General features: G+C 39.8%; 1 protein-coding gene across 7 annotated transcripts in view; it reads left to right on the forward strand.

Moving 5' to 3' along the window:
• Nucleotides 1–15689, forward strand: part of LOC124183460 — a 162484-nt gene that overhangs the window by 49676 nt on the left and 97119 nt on the right. For all 7 annotated transcript variants that reach the window (XM_046571977.1, XM_046571984.1, XM_046571980.1 and 4 more), the window contains exons 2-3: nt 1394–1474; nt 3531–3753. In XM_046571977.1, the coding sequence (XP_046427933.1) occupies nt 1394–1474; nt 3531–3753 (304 nt within the window). The remainder of the gene's footprint in view (nt 1–1393; nt 1475–3530; nt 3754–15689) is intronic.

The raw sequence follows: 15689 nt of genomic DNA on the forward strand, positions 1-15689 counted from the left end.
AAAGGAGGAGAAAAAAATGTTGTTTTTACTGATATTTTTAATCTTATTTCTCGATTGCAAAGCAAACTGAAGAGAGCGAAGAGTCGTTGGAACGCGTCGAGTGGCCCAGTTCATAGAACGAGTCGCGTGATGCAAGAAATAAATTATTTATGTATTTTAAACTCATTTCTTTTACCGCGATCGTATCGTTGCTTCAGCTGTCGAATCTCTCGACTCTCTTTGGTCGTATTTTTTTTTTTGGCTCTTCGTGCCGCAGGTACAAAAGATAGCGACTCGTGAAAAGCTGATGGCCTAGATGTTTATTTTCTAATTTTCCAAAGGTGATGTAATGACAACTAATTGACGCGAAGAAAACGAAGTGATACGAACTAATTAGTGTTTTCGAAAAATCGATCGATTCTCTTTCTACCTAATTGACGGAAGTGAAACTTTCCGTCAGATTTTTATGAACATTTTTAAACCTATCAGAACAATAAGTAAAGCCCTTCGCTGAAAATCAGATATCTAGAATTGTCGTACAATTCGCTTTAAGAACGAGCCGTCATGATCATCACGATGCTGCTTTCGTTGTCCTTCTTACTTCTTAGCGTAACAAGGTGTGAAAAATCAGTTAGAACTTATTAGAATAATCAATGCAGACACGAGTTCGTATACGAAGGTACACGAAAGACGTTGTGAGTTCTTTAAGTTAAGCGAATATTAATCGCGGATATGTTGTTTAAAAAAACTATTACGTAGTTGGAAAAAAATGTTCCTTTCTAATATCGCAAAAGATTCATATTTTATTATCGTTTTTGTGCACGTATATACCGTCGTAAGTGACATTCGACATTTGACATTTAGTCTGTCAAGAGCTTTTCAATTGTCATTCATCCGCAAATTCAATTTCGGTCCGCAGCCCTTGACGTGAAATTTTTTATCCGAAATAAGATATCAGCGCGTGACAATCGCTGAGAATGACAAAGATTCAAGATTTGATTAATTTGAACGCTGATTTATGATCCACGAATTTGCTTAATAAAATCGATTTGGGTATGGTAAAATAAATCGTCAAAGATTCGAGCGAATCGCATGAATATCAAATTAACTTGCACAATTTTTCTATCTTGGAATAGATTTTCTTTGATGAAATCAGCACGCCGTTCCGTTTCTCTCATTGCTAATCCGCAATTAATTCATCGAATACATGAATAGTCAAGAAATAAATAAATAATTGAACGAACGAACGAAGTGAATTAAATTATACCCTCGAACCCGTTGCCATTGCTCCAGTTTCGCGGATTCATCGGGTTACTGTTAAGTTTTCTCTGGGGTGCAATAACCCCGTTGTACATCCAGTACTGGGTTCAGCACTCTGGATTGCCTGTATTTAATTGCCTTTGTCTTGTTGCAGGGCTTCCAATGGCCGGGGCACCGAAGCTAATCTCGGGGCGGAACTGGCTCTCGACAAACCCCGTCCGGTCGCTTCGCCGAGGTGAGTTTACACCCCAATTACGCGATTACTCAATTGCTCGATTTTACGTCCATTCTCTATTTTCTTCCCAGCCCCGCCTTCGGCTATTCTTCCCTGCCCTCCCTTTCTTTATTCCTCCTTCGAGGTTCGTTATTGAGAAAAAACGAGGAGGAAGAAGTTTTCTTTTCAAACGGTAGCTAACAATAAGTGGAGACAAATTACGACCGTCGACTTTATTTCTTTGATCGATGCAACGCCGAGTCCATTAGAGCGACTCTGTCTCTTCACTTGAACCCGGATCTTTTTCTAAATAAAATTCTTCGCTAAGAAATGACAGTTTTGTGCATCGGAGATAATTCTTAAATGTTAGATGTTACTAAATTGATACAAATTCAGGAATCAAGAAGCATTTTTTTTATACATCTTAAAAAATGAAAATAGTTAAGGACCGAGCGGTGACCGGAACTAAAAATTTCTCTCAGTGCAAGTCTGTTTGAATTTTCATCAAATAATTATAGCAGGCGAGGAAATTGTTGAGTTATTACTAAAAATGTGATTTTATATAGTCATTTAACAAGACACTCAAAATACGTCCACCAATTTGCTAGTATTTTTATTTCTAAGAAACGACACTGTGGGAATAAAATACGGCGAAATGGGATCCGTCGTACGTCTTGATATCCAACTTAGGGTAACTCACTTCTCGTCAAATATAGCTGGAAAGGTTTTTCCGCGGGGCAAATCGCCGCAATTTGCAAAAACCGTCATCCAGCTTCCGGCTTCCGTAAAAGCTGTTCCGGATTACCTCGTTCCATCTCAGTTTTTCGGCAGCCTAATCGCGTTCCTCTTGCCCTCGACATCGTCGTTCCATGTGTTTTATTCAACCTCGAAATTGATACTTCGTAGTCAAATTACTCGAGGGGTTTAACCTGGTATCCCTTCCATAACACTTTGCGTGTTTTACCCGCTTCAAAAACCCTCTTTGAACAAAATTAAACTCATCTTTTTCTCATCTAAATATTTTGCATAATATGTTGCACATGTACGTACAATATGTACACAACTAATTCGAGCGAGAAAAAATAAGGTTCACATCAGGTTCGTAGGTAAAAAGAGAGTTTTCTTTTTAGAAATCGTTGGTTTCACGAAAACATCTTTTTTCCATTATTTGGTCACTGCTAATGAGAAGTGCCTACTGACGACGAGCATCTTTTTTTAATTCGTATGGAAATTATGTTGACATTTTCCGACGTGATAATTACAGAATAATCTCGCGAACGAAGATACGCGTAATCATTCTGCCGCGAGGTTTATTCAAAACGCGGACAATTCAAACGGGTGTATAAATATGTGTGTCAGTCGTTGTCCGGAGGTTTCAAAAATGTCTTGTAAATTAGAATTAATTCCAGCATCGAAAAACCGGCTCGCAATCTCGACTCGATGCTGCGTAGTAAGCTCTGAGTGGACGGTCTAAGCGATTTTTACTTCCTTCGCTCCTTCCTTCCTTTCAGCTCCTTTTCTCGCTTTTTACGCTTACAGGATTCCTTTTCTTAATCAACAGACGAAAACGTGCGTAGGGCGTGAAGCGTGCGCGTTGGTTACGTGCAGTTAAACTGTCACCTAAGTAAACTTGGGGGACCTACTTTATTTCTCGTCTGTGCGCGTGTGTGGGTATAATTTCGGGCCGGAGAACCTGCACCTCGACGACGACTTCCAAATCTCGTTGAGCAAAGAAGCTAATATTTACTTAGAACTCGTTCAGAGCTTAGGAGGCCACACGCGGCTATCGCGAGGACGGCTTTTTAGAAGCCAGATTAGAATTCTCAGCGTTGAATGGAAGCTGGATGAGGAAAAAAAAATGTCAAATAATTTTTGAAACCAATGATATTGCATCACGGTATCAAATTTGTTTATTAAAATTTTGGTTAAAATATAAGGGGAATCAGACTCGGGTCTGTCTTCCTGCAGATTTCGACCCTCCGACGGTGGTAGAAATATTCTTTACACCCCTTTGCCGGGCGAGGAGAGAAACATCGTCTGTGAAAAAGCTGCATCCCTCGTTTATCGACTGTTGCAGGCAAATCCATCCCTTGTATGGTGAAAAAGCCGGGCTTCTTGGGTACTGCGACTCGGTTGGTAACACAGAGAGTTTTCCACCCCCGCCAAACATTGTCGTAGAGGGTGGCAGAATCGAGTTCGTACGCCCCTCGCAAGATATCGCCACGACACCGAGGAGAAACACCGTCTCAAGAGGATCGCAGACTCTGGCTGATCACCCCGAGAAATCGGATCCTGCCAAGGTGAGAATACAGAAATTTTCATTTTGATCGTCGCCTTGTTTTTTTTTTTTTTTTTATTTGCGAAACAACCCCTCGAGAACAATCGAGTTACGTCTTGCGTATCGTTTGAATGATAGGATTGTAAAGTCGAGTTGATGCGATGATGAAAATTGACGCCTGTATTCGTTCCGTAAGGGCGAGCGGTGGTTAATTTTAAAGGACGTTGAAATGGTTTTGATGGGGTTAAAAGACCATAGAAGGCGAACGTTCCCTGACGATTCTAATTTTATATGGTAATGGGATTTTACACACCCCGTAAATCAATTACCGCATTAGCGTTTCAGCGTTGAATTAAACATGAAGGAAGGATGATTAGTTGGGGAAAGGGTTCCTTACGGAGGTAACAGGATATTCTTCGTCGTGAGATAACGATCGTTGTAGTTGTGTATAAGATAACTATTTGCGTGATTTCCGAATCATTCTAAATCCTTTGCGCATCGGTATAAACGTAAATTCGTTGAAAAGGTATCGTGTAATGTATAACTGAATTTAAACCGTCGTATAAATTTCTGTGATTATTTATTTGTTCCTCCTTCGGGATGACGGACGTCATACGTATGGATTTTCGTGTAGAGAGATTATATCTTCTCGGCGCAAGAGCGAAGATTGCAGAACGTGTACAAGCATTGCGGAATCTGGAAAGTGGCCAAATTCAAATCCGCACAAGGCACGTTTCTACGTATATGTATGTATGCATACATAGGTATGCTTTACGGGGAAACTGTTTTGTACCTCGTATTTTAAGATGTAAATAAATCAGCTCCAGGGACGTTGTCGGAATTCCATGACGACAGAAGACAGATTTAATTGACGTTAATTGAACCATTTAATTTAGTCCCCGTCGTAGAAATTCAGTACAGTTCAGCTGATGGTTTTGCCGATTGATTTCGCCCAGAGAATTTCACGATGAAAATTACGAAGAATCAAATTTACGCAACGATTTTGTTTCATTGTATACATACCGTATATATAATATATCGTATGTGTGTGTAATTATTGTGTATATTAAACGGTATCCAAAAAATCTGCTACGTTACTTTCTCAAAATTCAAGTCCAATATATCGTTCCAAATGACGAAAAAAGGATGCTGCCCAAGTTTCAGCTCTTAATATTCAAATGAGAAATAAAAAATCGCGACGATGCACCTCCAAATATCAATATTAAGAGCTTAAACTTGGACATCATTTTTATTTTCGTCATTTGGAGCAATATTTTTGTCTTGGAATTTTTTAAACAAAAACAGTCATTTTTTTACACCGTCTAATGTATAATATTTAATACACCGCGGATTAAATATTATTATTTTCTTTTCTATTGTACGGTTATAATTAATTCGATCTACTTACAATCAGTTCATATGCATAATATATATACATATATATATATATATGTGTGTGTACACAAGATACATTATACTTGATTATAATTCAAATGCGCAGACTTCCTTTTTATCCCGCGAACGATTCAATTAGTCGCGGCCCTTTTAATTTCCCAATTATCATATTAATTGGCAGTTTAAGAATAAGAATTTATTTTAATACCGCGCAAGTACGGCAACTCAACACCGCCCGTCATTCCCTTCGCTTGTACTCGGTTCTTATACAATTAACGAGTCTCTCCCCTCGGTGGAACTTGACTTCAGCTCGCAGTTGCAGGAATCAGGAACCAGGAAGAGTCCGATTTCTCCCAGCAGCTCGAAGAGTGTCCCCGTCTTTCCCTCGACGAAACTCGAGTCTCTTTGTACAATTGAAATTATCATAATTGCAAACGGAAGCCAAAACCGCGTGTATCGCATTCTCTTAATTCTTCTTCCTTCTTCTTCTTCTTCTTCTTCTTCTTCTTCTTCTTTCCGTTTCACCAATTTCACTCACACTCTACAGGCGAGTATCTGCTCCGTTTGTTTTTCTTCTTCTCTCTCTCTCTCTCTCTCTCTCGACGCATCGTTAATCAGCATACAGATTTACTCTCTGATTCGGGGGTGGGGCATGAACTCGATTTAAGATAAAGGTGGTAACCTCGTTAAGAATTTAAATCGGATCAGACCTTATCTCTTCAACAAGGTAATTGCTAAGCTCTTGTGGTTAATTTTTACTATTCGTTTTATTGTTATTCTACCGCACGCGTTCACCCAATTCACCAACGCACGATTATACCACGGTCAATAAACTCTGTATAATAAGATCACCGAATCACGGAAATCTCCTCGCCAATCTTGCCACCTATGTATACATACATACGTACGTACATAGCAAAACCAGTCCGATTTTCCTCGACTGTACTAAACCATTCTAATAGTCGGATATTCTCCAACCGTTTTCGACGTTTTGCGGCCGATCGAGAATCGAGTTATGGCCTCCTATCTCACACTCGATTCGCCTTCTCTAACCGCGCTTAATCAGAGATAACGCTCACGGCGGAGCCACGCTGCAACGTCCCGAAGGATCAATGGATTCCTCGACACTCCGGGTCATACGGAATACTCGATATTCTCATTCACCTCGCGGAAATTGCGCGCAGATTACTTATTCTCGTCCGATTCGTCCGTCTTGCAGTATCTGAGGTATCACGGCTCGTTTGAACGCGGACTAGACTGAGAGACATTTTTTCTTTCGGTTACCCCTCAGTCCTCGACCATTCTCATTTTTTACCACAATCGAAAAATACAGTTCCAGGTAGAAAATGAAAATTAGTTTTATAGCTGTTACCGGAAAGTCTGGTATCCGTTGCTATTCTTTCTCATTACGATCACTGTTGCTACATTTTCTTGCAAGAATAAATTGACGTTAAAGCCTTGTTTAACTAAAAAAGTAGACTAAACCTTGTCGGGTCAGCTCATGTTCAAACGATCCGTGGCATACGTGTAGTAATGGTCATTAATTCCTTGTGCTTCCGGCTAACTTTTTTTCGATCCAAAACAAAATGCGAACTCGATTCTGTACGAATTATGCGATAAAGACTGGCGATGCAGCCGACGTGAGAGATTGGAAATCATTATCACGTAATTCGTACAGAATCGAGCTCGCATTTTTGAACATTACTGTACAAATGAATCTGCAGCATGGCCGATTTTCAATTCGTTAAAACTTCAATATGACGCATTTCTTTCTTTTTGCACATTCCGCATCGGGTGTGTTGTGCGATCGCTGTGGGAAGGGGTTGAAAAATAAATAAACGAAGGGATTGAAAAAGAAGAATGGGGACAGAAGTAAAGAGAAAAACGGAAAAAAAATAAAATAAAAAAATTGGCGTACGTGAAATAAAATGCATTCAGCGATACGTAAAAATGGAGATACAGCCGAATACTGCAGTTTGAACAGACAGACGAACTGGGGGTAGGCACCGGAATTGGCGTACATAACGCGAAGCTACTATCTCGTCGTCAACCGGGGACAAACGCACCACCCACGCATCTACGTTTGCCTGTAGATAAATGCATGTATTACATACATTTAATGCAGCTGCAATTGACGCGACGCGTGCAAGTGTAATAGCTGCAGTAAAAGGTCGTTGCGATTCGTACGCCGCACAGGTTTTTACCCGTTAGCGACTAGCGGTGTTATTATACCTACATCAGATGTAATGTTCGAAAAGGATAAAAACCGATTGACGGAAAGAGAGGCGAATCGATTTAGATAGGTGTTGTAAAATAAATTGAGAAATTTTATCCGGCAACGCTTCGCCCGCGGATTCAATCCGTCGCTCGTTGAAAATGAAACGCAATTACGATCGTACTCGAAATCCGTAAAAGCTTTACATCTTCCACGAGATCTCGACGATGGATACATATTCGTATACATACCTGTCCGTATCTACATATGGCTTACACTTTATATCACACCGTTTTACACACCGTACAGACGTATGTATATGCATGGTAAGGTGAGGTAAATTGCCTCTTTAGTCGGTGGTCAGAGTTCAAAGGCGTTGAATCGCGAAATAAGTGCTTGCACATGTGTGGATACCGATATGTTACGTGCGCGTGTGAATGCACGGGTATAGATTTTCTAGGACTACACTGAGAGAAGTTTTTAGTTTCTTGTAATAACTTCGATATAACGTTATGTTTTTTTCAAAGAATTTTACTTGTTATTCATGTATCGACGTGTCTCGGGTTCTCTAATATCCACTTAAGAGCCAGAGAGAGAAAGCAAACTCGCAGGGTGGAATTGATTACGCGTAACGTCAACATGGAGTTACATACTACGTATCAAGGTATACGTATAGGTATGTAATAAAGGATAAATTACCCGACGTCGCGTCGTGTCTAATTGAAATTCTCCGTTGCTTTGATGTAATCGCGAAATGTCAGAGAATTACGCGCAGGTAGCGCGCGATTGCGGAGCTGCTACCATTTCACGCAAAGGTATATAATGCACCTTTAGCTACACACACACACACTCATATATATACACACGCATGTATACGAATACATTACGTACCCAGAGGCCTAAACAAGCACGCACGAGGACCCGTACATACGATCATATCCGTTCTAATTAACGATTTATAATTAATATTCCTGCATAAATTAGTTGTTGTAATGCAAAGGTGAACCGGGAGGATCCTACCGATGTTATACGTATGGATTGTACGTAGAGGTATCATGTACATAACTCTGCGGGTATACGATGCTCGGCGTAATTAACGTACAGGGTCGAGACGATGCTTGAAAGGAGATCGAGGAGAGGGTTGAATTCCTATGTTTGAACCGATATTTACAACGAGTTTTTAATTATCTGCGAAAAATTTTAATGATAATGGATGAGAAAGAGGAAATCTGCGCAAAGCGGAAAAAGCAAATATTTACAGTTTATTGTAATGAAGTTTGACGAAAGATGATTTTTTTTTTTTTTTGTACAATAATGTAATACAGCTATAAACAAAGATAAATTTTCACGTATTTAACGATAAATACATTTTACACGTAAGCCGATCATTCCCAGCGAGATCCGCGCGATAAATCGATTAATCGAATGAAATATTACCTGCACATGGAAATTGCACGTTATTTATTCGGATCGGATAGATATGAGGTAGAATTTCCATTTTTATCATCGCGGTTTAAACCCCGTCAATTTTGTATTTGGTACTTTTTTATTTTGTTCCCTTTTGCGTTTGATTCTGGAGACAGCTGACGAAAATACAAATGAATTCGTTCTACTGGGAAATATTAGTGTTTATAAATTTTTGTTGCAACAGCAAAGGTTTTGCAAGCATAGGCGAACGAAGCAAAAAAGCTGTTATTAAAAATGGCAAGATCGTATAGAATAGCTATAGCTATTGCGATGAATTTTTTTCCTACGTCTATGTCACCTTAGCAAGATTTGCTGGCACTTGTTTGCTATAAATGTATGAGGGTTAAAATTAGATGGAAAAATCGGTAAAAGCCGATCGAGCGAAACGACCGAATCGATTCGTAGAAGCTCAATCAATTATCAAAACCATGAAAAACCAATTTGGAAACTTTCCCGAGTTTCGGGTAGACAAACGTAATTTGTACAACAACGCAAACCTTGGGGAGTCTGGCTTAAATCGGAGCAGCAAACGAGTACATACATACAATGCTGGAAGCAGAGCCATGTAAGGTACTAAAAGCGCTAAGCATCCTCGCGAGTGGCAGTGTAAGGGCTGAATCAGTTGATCAGCGATATATTTCAACGGATTACGGATTAAACCCGGCCGTTGCGGCATTAATTTATCGCCGAGTCCCTACCGAAGCTACGGAGGGCAAAAGCTGCAGGGCTTCTTCTTCTCCGCTGATCGAGTGATTGACAGATCGGCCAATTCCCCCCCCCTCACCCCGCTTGAATCTCCGAGGTGCATCCGAGATGCAGGCGAGGCTTGCGTCTCGTTTTCTGTATTTTTATCCGGCTTTATTCTACCGGCGTGCGTGACTCCGGTTAGATTGCGTTGATTAGGTTAATTAAACGACGGAGCTTCGCTGCCGTTTTCATTATCGGCGACTCTTCTACCGCAGAATCTTATACGCCATGCCGCGCCGACGAAGACGTGACCGAACGCTCGCTTTCCGCCTCTGAAATCTCCCGTCGCGTTCGTCGATTACTCCTGGACGTTATAACACCGTGAAACCGTTTCTATTATATGCAAGAAACGTGGAACCGACATCCTATTTGCATAGAATTCCAGACGACGTTGTAATCGCGCCCACCCGCTGATTATCGAAATCACCCTCGTCGCTTCGTTTATATCGGGAAATAATTAAACGATCGAGAAATTATGGGGGTAGGAAAATCAGTTGCGCAGATTTCTTTAAATTCACGGCTTCGGGCAGTTTGAAATTCATTTTAGATCGTATTCATTGATTTTTTTAGTGAACAAATTTACGAGGTGGACGAAAAATTGCGGGTCAAATTTTATTCAAAGAAATGATCGTGTCTCAGGAAGCACGGAAATTTTATTCCCAAAGAAATTTGCGGATGCGTATTGAATCGGGCCAAAAATCTGCAACGACACTTTGGTCATGTGATTTGCCAAATTTGAACGTACGTTTTTTTTCCACATCTTTTCCTTATCGTCGTCGTGATTGAAAAGTATTCCAAGTAATTATCGGTTTAATTTTCTTTCCTTCAACACTTTGGTCGAGAAATTGGCGAAACGTGCGTTGCAAATCCGCTCCTACAACATGCAATCCAATATACGTTTAATTTCGAAGCATCGTCATTCGATTATCACGTCTTGTGAGCGCAACGTGCAAAACAAGTGAATATCATAATAATTCGCCATGAATCTTGTACGATGCAAACTTTTCTACAGCCTGGCTTCTTTCGCAAAACCACTTTGTTTCCATTTTCCGTTAACAATTCGCATTAAACTGTTTGCGGAGAACGTCAAAGAGACTCGTGGGATATATTTTCCCGGTGGAAATATTGCGAAGAAAATGTCGCTTAGCTTCTTCTCTCGACGATAATCACGCGTTATAAATGCTTAAAACTCCCTTCACGCTTATTACTGAGGCAATAATGCATTGGCACAAAAAATTTTCACCCACAAAGATATAACACTTTAAATAGGAAAGAAAGAAAATGAAAATTAAAAATAAAAATAAAAACGAAAGTAAGATTATCATCCCGATGCGATAATTGAAATGCCGTGTAATTTTAATCCTGCCAATTCTATATCTTCAATTCCAATTCAACGAACCATCGATTTCGCGTTTTTCGCAAATCGTTGAAAATTTTCATCAACGAACACGAACTATTTCCGAAGATATGTACCTTCGCAGTATTCTGGACGCCTCCTCACTTCCATCGAAGTCAAGAGGGGGCGACGAGCCATTCCGTCAGATATCCTGAGGCAATGCACCTTAGCCGCGGTTCGCTGCCTGTGCTTCTATGGTGCACCGTAATCGAGATCTCATGGTATAGTGTAGGTACCGCGGGTCGCACAGGTGGTCGCAGCTAATAATAGTGTTTCGCGGTTGGTGGAAGTATTACGTGTGCGATGCGGTGCATGTCTATCCAAGACTATGCCTCTCTCTCTCTCTCTCTCTCCCTCTTTGATCTCGTAATATACCGCGAAGAATTGCACACCTGTAGGTACACGAGATGATCTTTGGCCAATATCCCCCAGTCACCTTCCTAGATCCGCGTCCTGATGCCGATTGTGACGTCATTCACGACGGGGACTCGGGTAGAAGTTTCGATAAGCTAGATTCTTTCGTTTTTTAAGTTACGAAGGAGGATTAAATCGAAGATCCTTTCCTGTCAGGTTCAGATTTGCACGGACTAGGTGTGATGAAAATTAAAATTAATAATCTGTTGAAATTCATGAAAGTCAAGTTGACTCAAGAAATATCGGGCGCACTGCCCCGATTTTTACCGAAATATTTCTTACATTCCGGAAGATTGAAAGTTCTTTTTTCAATACACATGTTATCGTGATATAAATATTGTGGGAAGGATTTTTTATGACATCTTTTTTTTTTTTTTTATTCATTTTAAAGACGAAAAAACTAGGGTTTTTTTTACAGAATTTTACAAAAATTACCCGTGATTAATACGAACACCTTTTGAGGATTGTAGCGTTGACGAAACAAGTTTTTCGGTCTTTACACCGACTGTAATCCTAAAAGTCAAAAGAAGACTTTTCTTTTTTTTTCACGTTGCATGCGGTTAAAGCTGGTAACTTTTTTAAACTAACGAAGTGAAAATTGTCAGTCTGGACGCAAAGAGAAACTGTTCTTTCATATCTGTTTCATAGTATACTATTTTTTGCAATGCTTTTTGACTTGTCTAAAACTGTTACTACCAGAATTAGTAGCTTGTAGAATAACGTCTTATTTAATTGTGTGAAAAACAGAGTAACATTAATCGTGTCAGCTAAAACGGACCAACTTGAATTCCAAGCAAAATTTCTCGTAACTTGATAATATATTATTTGCCGTTGTTTTTCATGGCAATATAATATATATATAAATAAATAATGAAAATGTAACAATCACTTCCTATAATGGTCGAAATTTTTAACACGTTTTCATCTTTTTAATCACAGAAACAACCGTATTACTCGTATAATTTTATCGCGAGTTGAACTGCATTTGCTCCAGTTGATCAGTCAACGATCAATTCCAGCTTGCAACGGCTGCGCCGTATGTTCTTTGCTGTTTCATCTCTGTCTCTTCTTCAACTCGACTCACGCCGGCGACTTTAGTCCAGCACCTCGAAGGGGCGAACGAATTGTCTCGTAAGTTCGAGTCCTGCACTGGATACTCGGTTCCCATATGGTTAAAACCTCCCTGAGATCGCATAGTTGCGAGTATCAATTTCGCGGACCGCTGCAGTTCGGCCATATTCCTAAACTCCGATTGCTTTGCGCCCTGTCAAGCTGTTCTTTGCTGCCCCAAACTCTCAGCCTAACGGCGATGCAGCTCGGCCAAGTTGCACCTGCGGTAGAATGCACTCGATTTTCGATACGCAATAGCGGAAACTTAAATTTAAAAATAAAAATAAAAATTCTTAGACGGATTTTGTAGAAAATTTTAGTGTAGGAAACACAACGTTTTGTTCCAAGTATCAAAATCAGTGAAATACTTATTGGAGAGTCGTAAAACAATTTAATAAAATAAAATATACCTACTTATAAATACGAAATCTTGATTTTAATTCAGTCAATTTAATGAAATAATACTATTTTCATGGTATTATCAAAATATCGAATATCCTTTGGTAACTCGGTATATTCAGCAGAAACGAATCATTCTTGTTCTAATGCCATTGAATCAACCTATCAATTCACAACGGCATATTTCTTTGTCATCGTTTGACGCGGGACTTAATTCATCTACCATGAATTACAATCAAACGATAATATTTTTCAGTTACAACGATTAAACAATTATATTTCAATCTTTACCAAAATCATTTCAAATCCATAATGTTGCTGGTGCAAAACCTTTTCTTAGACATTGCGTAAACGTGTTATTTTCTGCGTAGTGTAAAATAAACGAAACTATTTGGATGTGTGAAAATAATATTCGGTCGGTTTATTCAGACAATAACCCTGAAATTTCCCTGCCGGTACCAAATTTTGCGATTAATTTTTTTCCGAGTATGCGCACACAGTCTTTGCACGAATTTTTAGCGGTGAAAAACTTGCCCAAGGATCTTGGGAAAATTCTCGCTCTCATGTTTCCCACTATTGCAAAATTCACTCGTACTACAGATTTAATATAATAATATACCCGCAGTCTTATTTCGCGGTGAAACTAATTTGCGGTGTCAGCCGCAGTCTCAACGCTCTGTGCAACAACGCGACTGAAATATGATTACGGTTTTTGCTCCGTCAAACACCCAGACAGAGCTGTCGCCGTAAGTTCTCCCATTTGCCGTCTAAAATTTCTCTCTTTTCCTCACCACGAATTCGCCCTGACAGCTGCTGCAGCGATTCTGTAGCGGATTCTCTTTTCCCTTATTCTCTATTTCCCTCTCTCCATCTCTCTTTCTCAATTTTCCGACCTATCTGCACTTTTCCCTCGATTCTTTCCCCCTTCCTCCCTCTCTTCTATCCCCTTCGCCCTTCGCCCTTCGCCACCCTTATCGAGCCGCGAGGTTGTCCGTCCCGTTTTCTCTCCGCGGCTTACGGTCGCTTTAAACACCTATTTTCCGGAGTCCGGATCTCTGGCGTTCATTGATAACGAGGGTAATGAGCCCTGATCCAGCTGGACGGAATTAAAAGCTCCCGCAAATACAGTTCCTCTCCTTTTTCCTCTCCTCTCAAGCGTGTGAGCAAGCAAAAAATTGGCGGTTCACCACCGCTATTCACGTCGTGTCTTTACGTCTACTCCAGATCACTTCAATGGACGTTTCCAGGTATACACGTTACTTTTATACCTTGCATTCAGAGGCTGTGCGGATACGAGTTGCAGCTCACGGGTGTACATCTGTTATTCCTTGTGGCTTATACACGTTATTATACACCGCGGTGCTGTTTCGTTGCGTGTGTAATTGCGGATTATCGAGAAAGCTTAGCGGCTGCCGTTTAGAAATGTTGTATACATTATAACGTACCCGTGGATCTTTGCCATATAATAATAATAATTATTATTGTTATTGTTGTTTTTGTTGTTATTATTATTATTATTATTATTATTATCATCATCATCGTCCTCTGTTGAGAAGATCCTCGCTATTCTTGGAAAAACACGATTTTTGGTAGAGATCCACTCGTTAATTTTCAAATAGAATATATATACAAGTGTATTTATATCCTTTCCAAAAGTGATGTTCATTCTGAAAATTCATATTCCGAAGGTATAATGGTGAAAGTTTCTGCATAGGTTAAATTTTAAAAATTACGATACACGCGATTGAACACTTTGAAACTGATATAGTTATACTTTGTGATTTATTGTATTGTTACACAGGGTGAAATCACCCGTTTTGCCCCTATTTTAATGATCTAGTAGTCATCATAGATAAAAGATGTTTATAAAGCTCTTATGTCGTTAAAAAGAATAAGGTTGCCGCGTCAACCAACATTATTGTAAAAACAGTCTTGTTTCAGACTTAAAACGAGAAACACGTTCCCAGCAATTAAAGCTTTTTATCAGCATTTTATTAACGCCTTTGATTTTGTTTCATTAATTGAACTCGCGAATCATTATTTTATTTTCGTAACGTCTAAGAACGTTACAGTATGTTTTGAAATTTCAAGTAGTACAATTCTGCCGATTTATTAAGAAGAATGTACAATTTTATTGAACAATTTTAAAACTGATATCTGTAGAGGGAGAAAAAAAAAACACACACACACGTGCATATGTGCAAAGTAATTTAATACCATCTCAGTAGCAGCTGCGGTAAAATTCAATTAACAATTAATTATCGAGTGCCGTTTTCTCTCTTTTACGACGGTCTGCGTGTTTCAAGGCGCGATACAGAGACGCAGAATAGCCTGCACACTTGTAATTATTACGAACATTCTCGTCTGTCATGTAGCTTGTCGTCGACGTCACGGCGGACGCGTTTCTCTGACACATTACGGTGCCTATGTCGTTGCTGTTGCTGCTGCTGCTATTGCAGGCAGATGAAAATATACAGTGCACAAGAGCGTGACTTAATCAATGTTAATTATAACGCAATGCGGACGCATTGTGTACTTTCGTATACCTGTGTACGTGTCCGTGTAACAGAGTCGAACAGGTATATCCAAGGCGACAGACTACAGCCTGATACACGTTTACACGGATAGCAATATGCAGGGTTGATGCTCGAGTTGAGAGGAGGGTGCAGGTGGTGCGCGCGCCTTCGATTAAAATTATTATTGATTGCATTTTTTATGGTTGCCGACACTGTTGAACGGGGGAAAAAAATTAGGATGAAAATGCGGAGAAACGCTGTGGAAATTGACGAGGAATGAAGAGAGTTGTTATATTCTT

The sequence above is a fragment of the Neodiprion fabricii genome, chromosome 5, assembly GCF_021155785.1.
Source record: "Neodiprion fabricii isolate iyNeoFabr1 chromosome 5, iyNeoFabr1.1, whole genome shotgun sequence".
NCBI lineage: Eukaryota > Metazoa > Arthropoda > Insecta > Hymenoptera > Diprionidae > Neodiprion > Neodiprion fabricii.